Source organism: Hyperolius riggenbachi, chromosome 3, assembly GCF_040937935.1.
Source record: "Hyperolius riggenbachi isolate aHypRig1 chromosome 3, aHypRig1.pri, whole genome shotgun sequence".
In the NCBI taxonomy this organism is placed as follows: domain Eukaryota; kingdom Metazoa; phylum Chordata; class Amphibia; order Anura; family Hyperoliidae; genus Hyperolius; species Hyperolius riggenbachi.
The window spans coordinates 375,901,232-375,913,850 of NC_090648.1; the positions used below are offsets into that span (position 1 = coordinate 375,901,232).

General features: G+C 41.1%; 1 protein-coding gene across 10 annotated transcripts in view; it reads left to right on the forward strand.

The window, feature by feature from the left end:
- The window catches only part of CACNA2D4 (calcium voltage-gated channel auxiliary subunit alpha2delta 4), a 394,977-nt gene that overhangs the window by 68,395 nt on the left and 313,963 nt on the right, over positions 1-12,619 (forward strand). For all 10 annotated transcript variants that reach the window (XM_068277214.1, XM_068277216.1, XM_068277215.1 and 7 more), the window contains exons 9-13: positions 330-404; positions 7,054-7,143; positions 7,796-7,909; positions 8,677-8,755; positions 9,174-9,307. In XM_068277214.1, the coding sequence (XP_068133315.1) occupies positions 330-404; positions 7,054-7,143; positions 7,796-7,909; positions 8,677-8,755; positions 9,174-9,307 (492 nt within the window). The remainder of the gene's footprint in view (positions 1-329; positions 405-7,053; positions 7,144-7,795; positions 7,910-8,676; positions 8,756-9,173; positions 9,308-12,619) is intronic.

Below are 12,619 nucleotides of genomic sequence, written 5' to 3' on the forward strand. Positions count from 1 at the left end.
CCCTCTCCAGCTACTCATAGGAAGGGTTCCCAATCGGCTTCAAAAGCACACAAGGTTGTGTCTGAAACCTCAATTGAGATACATAACGGCTCTGCAGAGAAGAGGGACAGCACTGACAGTTTCAGCACTACACTCAGCTCTTGAATCTACAACGTTTCTGCAATCTGCAATCTTGGGAGTATATTGGTAGCTTTTATAACACAGACATCACCTAAATATTAATGGAAAATACCCTTACTACATAGAGTTGGGATTTAATAATTATTTCTAAAAATACATTAATAATGTTCTGTCTACTGGTAATTATGTTTTTTTCTTTCTTTATCCAGTACAATGACTACGTCCATTATATAGAGCCGTGCTTCAAAGGGATGTTAGTGCAGGCTGATCGGGATAACAGAGAGGTGAGTTATCTTTTCTGCTTTTGTCAATTTACTGTGGCCCTGCAGGAGGTAACTCTACCTCCTGCTCCATGTGCCCATGCTTATTATTCCTATGTTTCCTATATTATTATTACTGGTATTGTAGATTTGACACATTTCTTCAAAAATATTATATAATTCACATCACTCTCTATCCATAATGCTCACATATTTAACAGCTCTGTACAGAGATCAATAATCTATTCCATTAACATCTGCACCAGTTATGATTATTATTATAAGCTTGTATAGCTCAGACATTTTTCTCAGTGTTGTACAGAGATCACTGATTCACCCTAATCAGTCTCTGCCCCCAAGGAGCTCATGCTTTAATACCCTCCCCACTCTTGCACTCTCAATATTTCTACTCTGATATGGCACTGACATATTCCCCAACAAGGTGCAGATATATAATCACTAACATATTCCACACAGAGAACATTATTTTATTCATATCAGCTTTACAGTGAACACATGTAACCAGGGTGTAAGGTATAGACAACAGTGAGACATTGTTTTAGTAAGGGCCCTTTTACACTTAATCAGTTGCTCTCAGTTAAAATGGAAAGAAAACTGATTTTCAAAGTAATGCCCATGTTTTCCTATGGCACCTTTCACACACGTTTTAACTGAAATCTTCTTCCCAATGCACTGCTATGGAAAAAAACGCATACTAACGCACACTAACGCATACCAACTGATTAAGTGTAAACGGGGCCTGAGTGTATGGATAGTGTGACAAAACTGAAACCACAAGAAGGAACCCCTACAAACATGGGGAGACCATGCAACCTTCATGTAAAAGAGGTCTCAGTAAGGAAAACCTCATGCAGCAGGAAGCAATGGAGTGTTTATTAGCTGTTCTTGGCACAGAAATGTGATTTGTGTCAGGAAGTGGCAGCCAGGAAGATCTGGGACTGTCACTAGAGTTATTTTCTGCTTGTTGCTATGGGGTTTCATGTTCTGGCTGCAGCACAAATTCTGCTACAGGAATATGTAGGTTATAATCCAAAACTGATAGTGATACGCTCAGTTCCTGTAGCTGTGAGATTTCAGGGGAGATGTGCCATGTTCATAGTGCTGATGTGAGAGATTGGAGGATGATAGAATATGTCTGTGGTACTGATGTCAGAAATTACAGGAGTATAGGATCTCTCCATGGTACTGATGTCAGAGATTACAGAAGGATATGATCTATCCATGGTACTGATGTGAGAGATTACTGGAGTATAGTATCTCTTCATGTACTGCTATTGGATTAGAGATTGATAGAGGATAGGATCTCTCCATGTTGCTGCTGTGAGAGATTACAGTAGGGTAGGATCTCACCATGGTACTGCTGTGAGATATTATTAGAGGAAAGGATCTCTCCATGTTGCTGCTGGTAGAGATTGCAGGAGGATAAGATCTCTCCATGGTACTTCTGTGAGAGGTTACAGTAGGGTAGAATCTCTCCATGGTACTGCTGTGAAATGTTATTAGAGGTTAGGATATACCCATGGTACTGATGTCAGATATTATTAGAGGTTAGGATATACCCATGGTACTGATGTCAGATATTATTAGAGGTTAGGATATACCCATGGTACTGATGTCAGAGATTATTAGAGGTTAGGATATACCCATGTAACTGATGTCAGATATTATTAGAGGTTAGGATATACCCATGGTACTGATGTCAGAGATTATTAGAGGTTAGGATATACCCATGGTACTGATGTCAGAGATTATTAGAGGTTAGGATATACCCATGGTACTGATGTCAGCGATTATTAGAGGTTAGGATATACCCATGGTACTGATGTCAGATATTATTAAAGGTTAGGATATATCCATGGTACTGATGTCAGATATTATTAGAGGTTAGGATATACCCATGGTACTGATGTCAGAGATTATTAGAGGTTAGGATATACCCATGTAACTGAGGTCAGATATTATTAGAGGTTAGGATATACCCATGGTACTGATGTCAGAGATTATTAGAGGTTAGGATATACGGTACCTATGGTACTGATGTCAGAGATTATTAGAGGTTATGATATACCCATGGTACTGATGTCAGAGATTATTAGAGGATAGAATATACCCATGGTACTGATGTCAGAGATTATTAGAGGATAGGATATACCCATGGTACTGATGTCAGAGATTATTAGAGGATAGAATATACCCATGGTACTGATGTCAGAGATTATTAGAGGATAGGATATACCCATGGTACTGATGTCAGAGATTATTAGAGGTTAGGATATACCCATGGCACTGATGTCAGAGATTATTAGAGGTTAGGATATACCCATGGTACTGATGTCAGAGATTATTAGAGGTTAGGATATACCCATGTAACTGATGTCAGATATTATTAGAGGTTAGGATATACCCATGGTACTGATGTCAGAGATTATTAGAGGTTAGGATATACCCATGGTACTGATGTCAGAGATTATTAGAGGTTAGGATATACCCATGGTACTGATGTCAGAGATTATTAGAGGTTAAGATATACCCATGCTACTGATGTCAGAGATTATTAGAGGTTAGGCTATACCCATGTTACTGATGTCAGAGATTATTAGAGGTTAGGATATGCCCATGGTACTGATGTCAGAGATTATTAGAGGTTAGGATATGCCCATGGTACTGATGTCAGCGATTATTAGAGGTTAGAATATGCCCATGGTACTGATGTCAGAGATTATTAGAGGTTAGGATATACCCATGGCACTGATGTCAGAGATTATTAAGGGTTAGGATATACCCATGGTACTGATGTCAGACATTATTAGAGGATAGAATATACCCATGGTACTGATGTCAGAGATTATTAGAGGTTAGGATATACCCATGGTACTGATGTCAGAGATTATTAGAGGTTAGGATATACCCATGGTACTGATGTCAGAGATTATTAGAGGTTAGGATATACCCATGGTACTGATGTCAGCGATTATTAGAGGTTAGGATATACCCATGTTACTGATGTCAGAGATTATTAGAGGTTAGAATATGCCCATGGTACTGATGTCAGAGATTATTAGAGGTTAGGATATACCCATGGCACTGATGTCAGAGATTATTAGAGGTTAGGATATACCCATGGTACTGATGTCAGACATTATTAGAGGATAGAATATACCCATGGTACTGATGTCAGACATTATTAGAGGATAGAATATACCCATGGTACTGATGTCAGAGATTATTAGAGGTTAGGATATACCCATGGTACTGATGTCAGAGATTATTAGAGGTTAGGATATACCCATGGTACTGATGTCAGAGATTATTAGAGGTTAGGATATACCCATGGTACTGATGTCAGAGATTATTAGAGGATAGAATATACCCATGGTACTGATGTCAGAGATTATTAGAGGTTAGAATATACCCATGGTACTGATGTCAGAGATTATTAGAGGTTAGAATATACCCATGGTACTGATGTCAGAGATTATTAGAGGTTAGGATATACCCATGGCACTGATGTCAGAGATTATTAGAGGTTAGGATATACCCATGGTACTGATGTCAGACATTATTAGAGGATAGAATATACCCATGGTACTGATGTCAGACATTATTAGAGGATAGAATATACCCATGGTACTGATGTCAGAGATTATTAGAGGTTAGGATATACCCATGGTACTGATGTCAGAGATTATTAGAGGTTAGGATATACCCATGGTACTGATGTCAGAGATTATTAGAGGTTAGGATATACCCATGGTACTGATGTCAGAGATTATTAGAGGATAGAATATACCCATGGTACTGATGTCAGAGATTATTAGAGGTTAGAATATACCCATGGTACTGATGTGAGCGATTAGAGGATAGGATCTCTAGAAATTAGAGCAGTCTTTCTTAACCTTTTTACCCTGGAGGATCCCTTTAACTCATTTTTGGATCCCAGGGAACCCCTGTGTTAGTGGAGGGAGTGGGGACTTATTTTGCAGGTGGCATAAAAAGAAAGTGTGGCTAAAAACTTTGTTAAAGGACAACTGAAGCAAGAAGGATATGAAGGCTGCAGTATTTATTTCCTTTTAAGCAATACTAGTTGCCTCGCAGTCCTACTGAACCTCTGCCTCTATTACTTTTAGCCATAGACCCTGAACAAACATGCAGCAGATCAGGTGATTCTGACATTACCGTCAGATTTGACAAGATTAGCTCTATGCTTGTTTCTGGTGTTTCAGACACCACTGCTGCCAAATAGATCAGTAGGGCTGTCAGGCAACTGGTATTGTTTAATAGGAAATAAACATGGCAGCCTCTATATTCTTCTCACTTTAGTTGTCCTTTAACTCTAGCAGCCTCCTTGTTTAGCCCCCATTTAATATTCTCCTCTATAAAGCTCCCTATTACAGTAGCCAATTTTAGTGTTTCTTATTATAGTTCCCATCATTTTAGTGTGCCTCTATAATAGAGCTCTTTATTATACTGCCTTACTATCCTACTATTTTTTAAATATGTATTGTTGATGCAAAATGTGTAGGGACACACTAGCGACTATCCTGGCGTATCTTATCCCTGCACTGTGCTTGCAATCAGAGGCAAATACAAGAGTGTGCATGTGGCATGAATGTGTAGTATTGCATGCAGAACTCAGTCTGACAACCCTTTGGCTTAGGAAGTGGTACAAGAGCTCCCCTCTTGTAGCCACTTAGTGAGTAGTGGGGTTTTAGTGGGGTGCGTGGCAATAGGTAGGATGGGAGGGTGTCACTAGGGTGCAATTTTCATGTTTTGTAGACCCAATGAACGTTTACATTTTTTCCATGGTTGTGTGAGCACTGCTCTGTGGTTGTTTTCTTAGGTTATTGAGTTGCACAAGCTCTCGCCTATTAGGTGGTACAACTTGCATATTCATAAGGAGGTATGGTGTGTTCCTTTATTTGTACACATATCTGCATAACCTAGGCTAAACACCACTGGGAGGGCAAACTTACATACCAATATACAGCAATATACAGTATATACATATAGGAAGTATGTCTAATGCTAAAACCAGGATAATTAACCAAAAGTGGGTATCCTGTATAATGTACAGATAGTCCCCTACTTACAAACGACTCGAAGCTTCAGTGATACAAACCTTTCAGAGATGCAGCGTTGTCTTCATGCACAAAATATACCATACTGTATTCTTATTACAGATTTTTGATGGTACATGGTACAAGATTGTATAAACTTATAAATAGTAAAAAAAAACTTTAGAAGCACATTGAAAATAACCAAAACAGATAGTTTATGCTACTTGTCCAAATTCAGAGTTGTCCGAAAATAAATAATTTATCCACGTTTCACCATGTTTAACACAGGACTCAACTTACAAACAAATTCAGCTTACAATGTCCCGGAATGGAACATGTTTGTAAGTAGGAGACCGGCTGTATTACATTCTACTATATGTCGTTATGATGTCTCTTTAAAGCAGTAGGATCAGCCATACTATGCCAGGGAAAAAAAACACATATATAAGTAGATAAATACTTGATCTACTTACATAACACATGTATTATACTGTCCACGTTTTGATTTCAGTGAATGTTATAAAGTAAATTACGAGAATTCTGTTCCTGGTGGGGGCCATGTCTTTTGCCCACAGTTAAGGCTAACTCGTGATGTCATTTCTGCCCTTTACTTTTTTTCTGGTCTCCTCCAATCGCTGAGTCACCTCAGCCTTGCTTGTAAACACAAGTGAGTAGGTAATTAGGTTTCAGATAAGCAGCTGGCAGGGAAATAAAGGGAAGAGGAGGAATAGATTATAGATTAAAAAGAACCCCCAGCATGCAATTCTTTGGCACGACTACTAAAGGGCCAGTGCTCCTTAAGTATGTGATAACTCCAAATCATAACAGCAGAAAAAGTTTTGAAAGTTTTGAATGCAGGATTAGCATCTTTATCACTTAATACACTCAGGCCAGTTGCTGTTGAAATTTGATTTTTATGGTGACGATACCACACCCGAAGTGGAATTGTTCTTTTGTTCAATTGTTGACTTTTTTAGGAACCATTCACTTTTATTTTCTGTGTATCAGCTAAAAGAGTAGGTTTAATGTTGTATTATCTCAACTGAATAATACAGTCTTTCACCCAGTCCGATAGAGTTCTAAGCCAAAATATGTGAACTATTGACTGTTTTATCTCTACTCTGCACTCAGAAGCTGTTCTCTGATAAAAGAGTTGTATTGCTGCAATTTGTTATCGGTGAGGATTACGCTATTTTCCGACTAGGTCCCGACTAGAGAGATACTGTCACTTGCATACCTGACTTATGATACCTGACTGATTTAACTCTTTGAGGCAGAAAAAGAAGAAAAAGATACACGCAGCTTAGTTATTTGTATGCTTGGCACTGTACATACACAAGTCTATCTCATCATGTCACATGTCACCTTGGTTACACTTTAAAGAGAATACAGGAGTATGGGGACAGTGCAGTTTTTGGAGGAGTGACAGAAAATGAAGACCCAATGAGAGCTATATGCTGGAGACCCTAAAAAAAAATAGAAGATCAAACAGAGGACTTAATCTGTTGTTCTATAAACAATATGTTATTTTAGGCAGAGTGTTTTTTTTTTTTTTTTTAATCCCATAACTTATTTTCCACTGTCCTTCATTCCAGCATTTCAAACAGCTGGTGGATGAGCTGCAGGCAAAAGGCGTGGGCACTGTTAGCAAAGCTCTTATTGAGGCATTCAAAATACTGAGAGAGGTAAGGTGGCATCTCTTTAATAAGTCTGCCTCTTCTTTTTTTAAAGCAGCTCATTAACATGACAATAATAACTTAAGATCTTAAAGAGAACCCGAGGCGGGGTTCTCACAACAAAATCCCCATACAGAGGCTGGCTCTGCCTATCGAGCCCAGCCTCTGTTGCTAATCAGATCCCCAATAAATCCCCCCTGCAGTCAGCCAGACCCCATAAATCACAGCCGCGCTGTGTGGCTGTGTTTACCTTCCTAACATCAGTCTTGACGCTCCCCCAGCCTCCTGCAGAGCTACGGTCCCCGCCCGCGTCCCTTCCCTCCAATCAGCGTGGAGGGATGGGACGTGGGCGTGGACCGGAGCGATACAGGAGGCGGGGGAGAGCGGAGACTGACGTTAGGAAGCTAAACACAGCCGCTGCTGACACGATGCGTGTCGGCAGCGCGGCTGTAATTTATGGGGTCTGGCTGAGCGCAGGGGGGATTTAGAGGGGATCTGATTAACAACAGAGGCTGGGCTCTATAGGCAGAGCCAGCCTCTGTATGGGGATTTTGTTGTGAGAACCCCGCCTCGGGTTCTCTTTAAATGTCTAATACTGGTTACGTCTGTGGATGCCTTACATTACTGCCATTTTGCTTTTCATTGTACTGTATACTTTTAGTTCCAAGAGGCTGGTCAGGGTGGACTGTGCAACCAAGCAATTATGCTCATAACTGATGGAGCAGTGGAAGACTATGAGCCGGTGTTTGAGAAATATAATTGGCCAGAAAAGAGGGTGAGTACCAGATATGGGTGTATTTGGGATCCTAGCACTTATTATACATTTAATAATTAGATGCTTTCACTGCAGGCTTGGTATATGTAAATGCAGCAATATCCTATTACTACGGTATATGGATTAAAGGAAACATCCAAGCACGAAAAACAAAAACAAAATCCACTTACCTGGGGCTTCCTCCAGCCCCTGGCTGCCGTCCTGTGCCCTCGCTGCAGCTCAAGTGGCTCCTGGTGTTCTCCGCTGCAGAAGCTGACCTCGCTAGGTCGGCTTCCTGTGCGCTCTATGGTGCGGGTCACGTGGTCCGGCTGACGTCATCAGGTCTGTACTGTGCAGGAGCAGTAGTTCTGTGCCTGCGCAGTACAGACCTGATGACGTCAGCCGGACCACGTGACCCGCGGCGTGGAACGCACAGGAAGCCGACCTGCCGAGGTCGGCTTCTGCAGCGGAGGACGCCGGGAGCCACTTGAGCTGCAGCGAGGGCACAGGACGGCAGCCAGGGGCTGGAGGAAGCCCCAGGTAAGTGGATTTTGTTTTGTTTTTTTGTGCAATTTTTTTGGACCATCCTTTTAACTGCTGGTTAAATTAAAGCTTACATAATCTGAGGTATTCACAGATATTAAATGACTGATGTAATGAAATGCATAATGGTAAGGACAACCATATTTGATAGATGCCCAGGTTCTTCATTTTCATAGTGTTGTATTTGGTAGTGGGCTTTCTCTAAGGTTTGTTTTTTTGTATTAATTCATCTTAATTTGTTCCAGGTCCGAATATTCACATATCTTATTGGGAGAGAGGTGACGTTTGCTGAAAATGTGAAATGGATTGCCTGCAGTAACAAAGGTTCCTGAACTATTCTTTGTGTCTATGAGTGTACCTGCATATTTCAAACAAGGGCTGGTATTGTCTTAACTGTGTAATTGCCCTAAAAGTCCAGTATTTTTGTGGTTCAAGGCAATAAGGTTAATTTTGCTGTGTAAAAAGTTACCAGAAAGGCATTGCTTCTTCATCAGACTAAAGCATCCTGCAACATAATCTGTGAAGCTATTGTTTGATAAATTTTTCTTAGTGAGGCTAGTCCATCTTTATCAGTGCATCTGATAGAGGTTTTGATTAACTTTCTTTTCACAGTTGTCTTCAAGCTCATTGGTACCTTGTTCAAGCTGCATGAAGAGCATGGATGCTACCTTGACTTAGAGCTGTTGTAGACACCTCTTTACCTGTAGCATGTTTTGACTCCTCTTTTCCTCTCGCCCTACAGGATATTACACACAAATTTCCACTCTTGCTGATGTCCAGGAAAATGTGATGGAGTATTTGCATGTACTAAGCCGACCAATGGTGATAAACCATGACCATGATATTATCTGGACAGAGGCCTACATGGACAGTGCGGTAAGTAACCCCTTGAATTCAGAAAGCAGTGCTCAAGTGACTCCATGATGGGCCAGTGAACTGCATTAAAACCACAGCTATGCAGAGAAGACAGTAACCTACTATTACTGATAAGTTGCAGGAACAGTAAACCTAGAAATAATTTAAAATAGAAGAGGTCCTATTCACATTCACATTTGTATGTTAACTTCAACTTATGCCAAAGGAAGCTTAAAGGACAACTGTAGTGAAAAGAATAATGTAAGCTGCCATATTTATTTCCTATTAAACAATACCAGTTACCTGGGAGCCCTGTTGATTTATTTGACTGCATTAGTGTCTCAATAACACTAGAAAGAAGCATGCAGCTAATCCAGTCAGATCTGACAATAATGTCAGAAACACCTGATCTGCATATGCTTGTTCAGAGTTTATGGCTAAAAGTATTAAAGGCAGTGGATCAACAGGATAGCCAGGCAACTGGCTGTGGCGTACCTAGGGAATTTCACACCCGATGATGATTATTTACAGACAACCTACCTCTCCCCCCAAAACAACCAATTTTTTTGATGGGAGGGTTGACGTGTTGGGGGGATGTGGATGGAGCTATCTGTTATGAAACTCTGTACTCTATATAGTGCTGCAGAAGATGTCAGTGCTCTATAAATACATCATAATAATAATATGGTAGGACATTAGACTATGACTATGGTACGATTAGATTATGAGCTCCTCTTTGGACAGTCACAAAAGGGGGACATACGAAAGAGGTTGATACAAAGGAGGAGACAGAGAGCCTGGTGGGAAAGGAGAAATGGCAGAAAGGCAGCAAAAGAGCCCACTGAAATCTGAAAAGAGGAAAGGGTCTTGGGGGAAGACAACAGGGCGGGAGGGGGAGCTGGGAAAAGCAATAAGTTTTCCTGCAACTCACTAATCTAAATTACCAGGAGCTTGCTTCTTTGCTCACTACAGAAGGCGGCTGTCAGCACCTGTATCATTGGCTTCTGCAACAGCAGACTGCCCTGCATTACTGATTAATTACTCTGATCAGGATAAATAATCAATAGTCCAGGGCACTCTGGTATTACAGCAGCCAGTGCACATGACTACTAATGACGGGCAACTTCTGAAGCACTAAACACATCCTGCCACCTCTCCCTGCTAATATCCCAGCTGCAGCACAGCAATCATTCTCTCTACTCACCCTGCTGCTCTGCACATTCACTCACTGCAGGCTGTGTGTAGAAAGCAAGGAAACACATTGCCCACGGGACAGGGAGGGGGAGGGCTGCTACATCTAGTGCAGGAAGTAGTACAATCCCATGCACAACCTGCCGCTATTTTCTAAAGTGTTGCCCAAACTATTAAAAAAGGTCCCAGGTAGAAGAACACAGTGGCTGAACACCACAGCGCCACCCCTAGCCATAGCTACAACCAGGGCTGTGAGCACATGCAACCTTATGGTAGGTATGCCACTGGCAACTGGTAGCCATAGCTACAACCAGGGCTGTGAGCACATGCAACCTTATGGTAGGTATGCCACTGGCAACTGGTATTGCTTATAAGGAAATAAATATGGCAGCCTCCATATCCCTCTTGTTTCAGTTGTCCTGTAAAGTAAGCCCTGCCGTGAAGGAAACCTCCTGACTGCTGTAGTTCTTTTCCGCTGTGCAGTAATGGGAAACATTGGAGTGGAAAAGGAGTCTGATATATGTCCTGATATTAAAAAAAAAAAAAAAAGTTGATGATAAAACAAGAAGCCCAACAATAGTAAGTAGTTAAGTATACTATGGGCATAATTTGCCAAGACCTCTCCAGTGATCTCCAAGCATCTCCAGATGGACTGCATTTTGAAAGGCTGATTGTAGTTAGGTAGTAAAACATAACAGCTGTCACCCACATTGTGGTGGTTCCAAAAAGGTTAGTAAATTGGCAGATTTTTGTTTCATGGAAAAAAGTGGAACTTTGGTTTAATACACTTAAGGTGGCCACACATTACAGTTTTTTTTATGTCTTTTCAATCAATTCTAATTACATTATATGAAAAATATATCACACACGTGTTCAATTTTAACTCAATTATAAAAAAAAAAAATATTGAAAACTTGCTGCTTGGGACTATAAATCAAGAAATTGACAATCTATCCTACATCGTTCAATCTTCTGAAAAATTGTACAGTTTTATAAAAAAAAGACAACCTCTGAAAACTCAGATAAATCTAATCTTTTTATTGAATCATGTGTGGCTACCTTAGAGAAAAGCTCTTGCTCTGAATTCTGCCTGCAAATGCAATCACACAACTACACTTTTAAATGTATCTCAGCAACCATCACTAGAATCTGTCATTACCCAGGCGAGGATGGTACACCCAGTCCACTTAATAGCAAACAGATGCAAGTAATTCAGTCCAGGTTTGATGGATGCCTTAGGAAATCAGGTCCTCTGTGTAGAGATGGGAGTAGCCTTCTAGGGCATTATTGGACAGAAGTCAACTGCGTTCCTGAGGCCCCTTTTTCACTGATGTTTGTACATCACACAAACTCTCCTGTGTATTAACATCATGTTTTACAAGTCATCCTGTTTATGCCAACTGTACATTGTTCTCTCTCTCCAGCTCTGCTTCAATATTTACCACAACTCCTGTCTTCATATTATGTTGTAGGCTATTTTTAAATGTCCTGTTGGTGTGTCAGACACCATCGGCTTCTTCCAGCACGCTTAAGGTGCGTACGCAGCATTGAAGGATGTCACCCGTTAAGGATCAGTACCTAATCCCTCGGGCGATGTCACTGGGCCGGGCTGCACACGCGTTTTAGCTGTGTAACTGACGACGCGCTGTGTTGCTACGTGGGGGCAACAGAGGGATAACAAGTGTCTTGTGCGTTACCTCACAGGGTGGGTGGGTGAGCTGTGTGAACAATGGCGTCACTGGGGGGGGGGGGGGGGGGGGGGAGCAGAGCCGTCTGGTGGATCACTCACGGGTTGGGAGTTGCCGGCTGCCGTACGCATGTGTGATTATTGGCTGAGGCGGTCATTATCGGCCACCTCAGCCCACTTAAGTCAGGCATGAGTAGAAGGCTTTAGCAATGCAAATATAAAGAATTTAGCTGGCCCGTTCTGCTTATTCTTGCACAGCATTATGAATGGATATGGAGCAAAACATATTCCCTTTTGCTGTTTAATATAGAGCAGTGAGTTTAGAAAAATGCCACCATTTCATTTTGCAATGCTATAAATGATCATTCAGCCCTGTTATGGGAAACCGAAGTCTGACTTCTCATCTCACTTGGCTTTACTGACTACTGAGCTGTGCAGCAGTGAGTGCCTCGTGC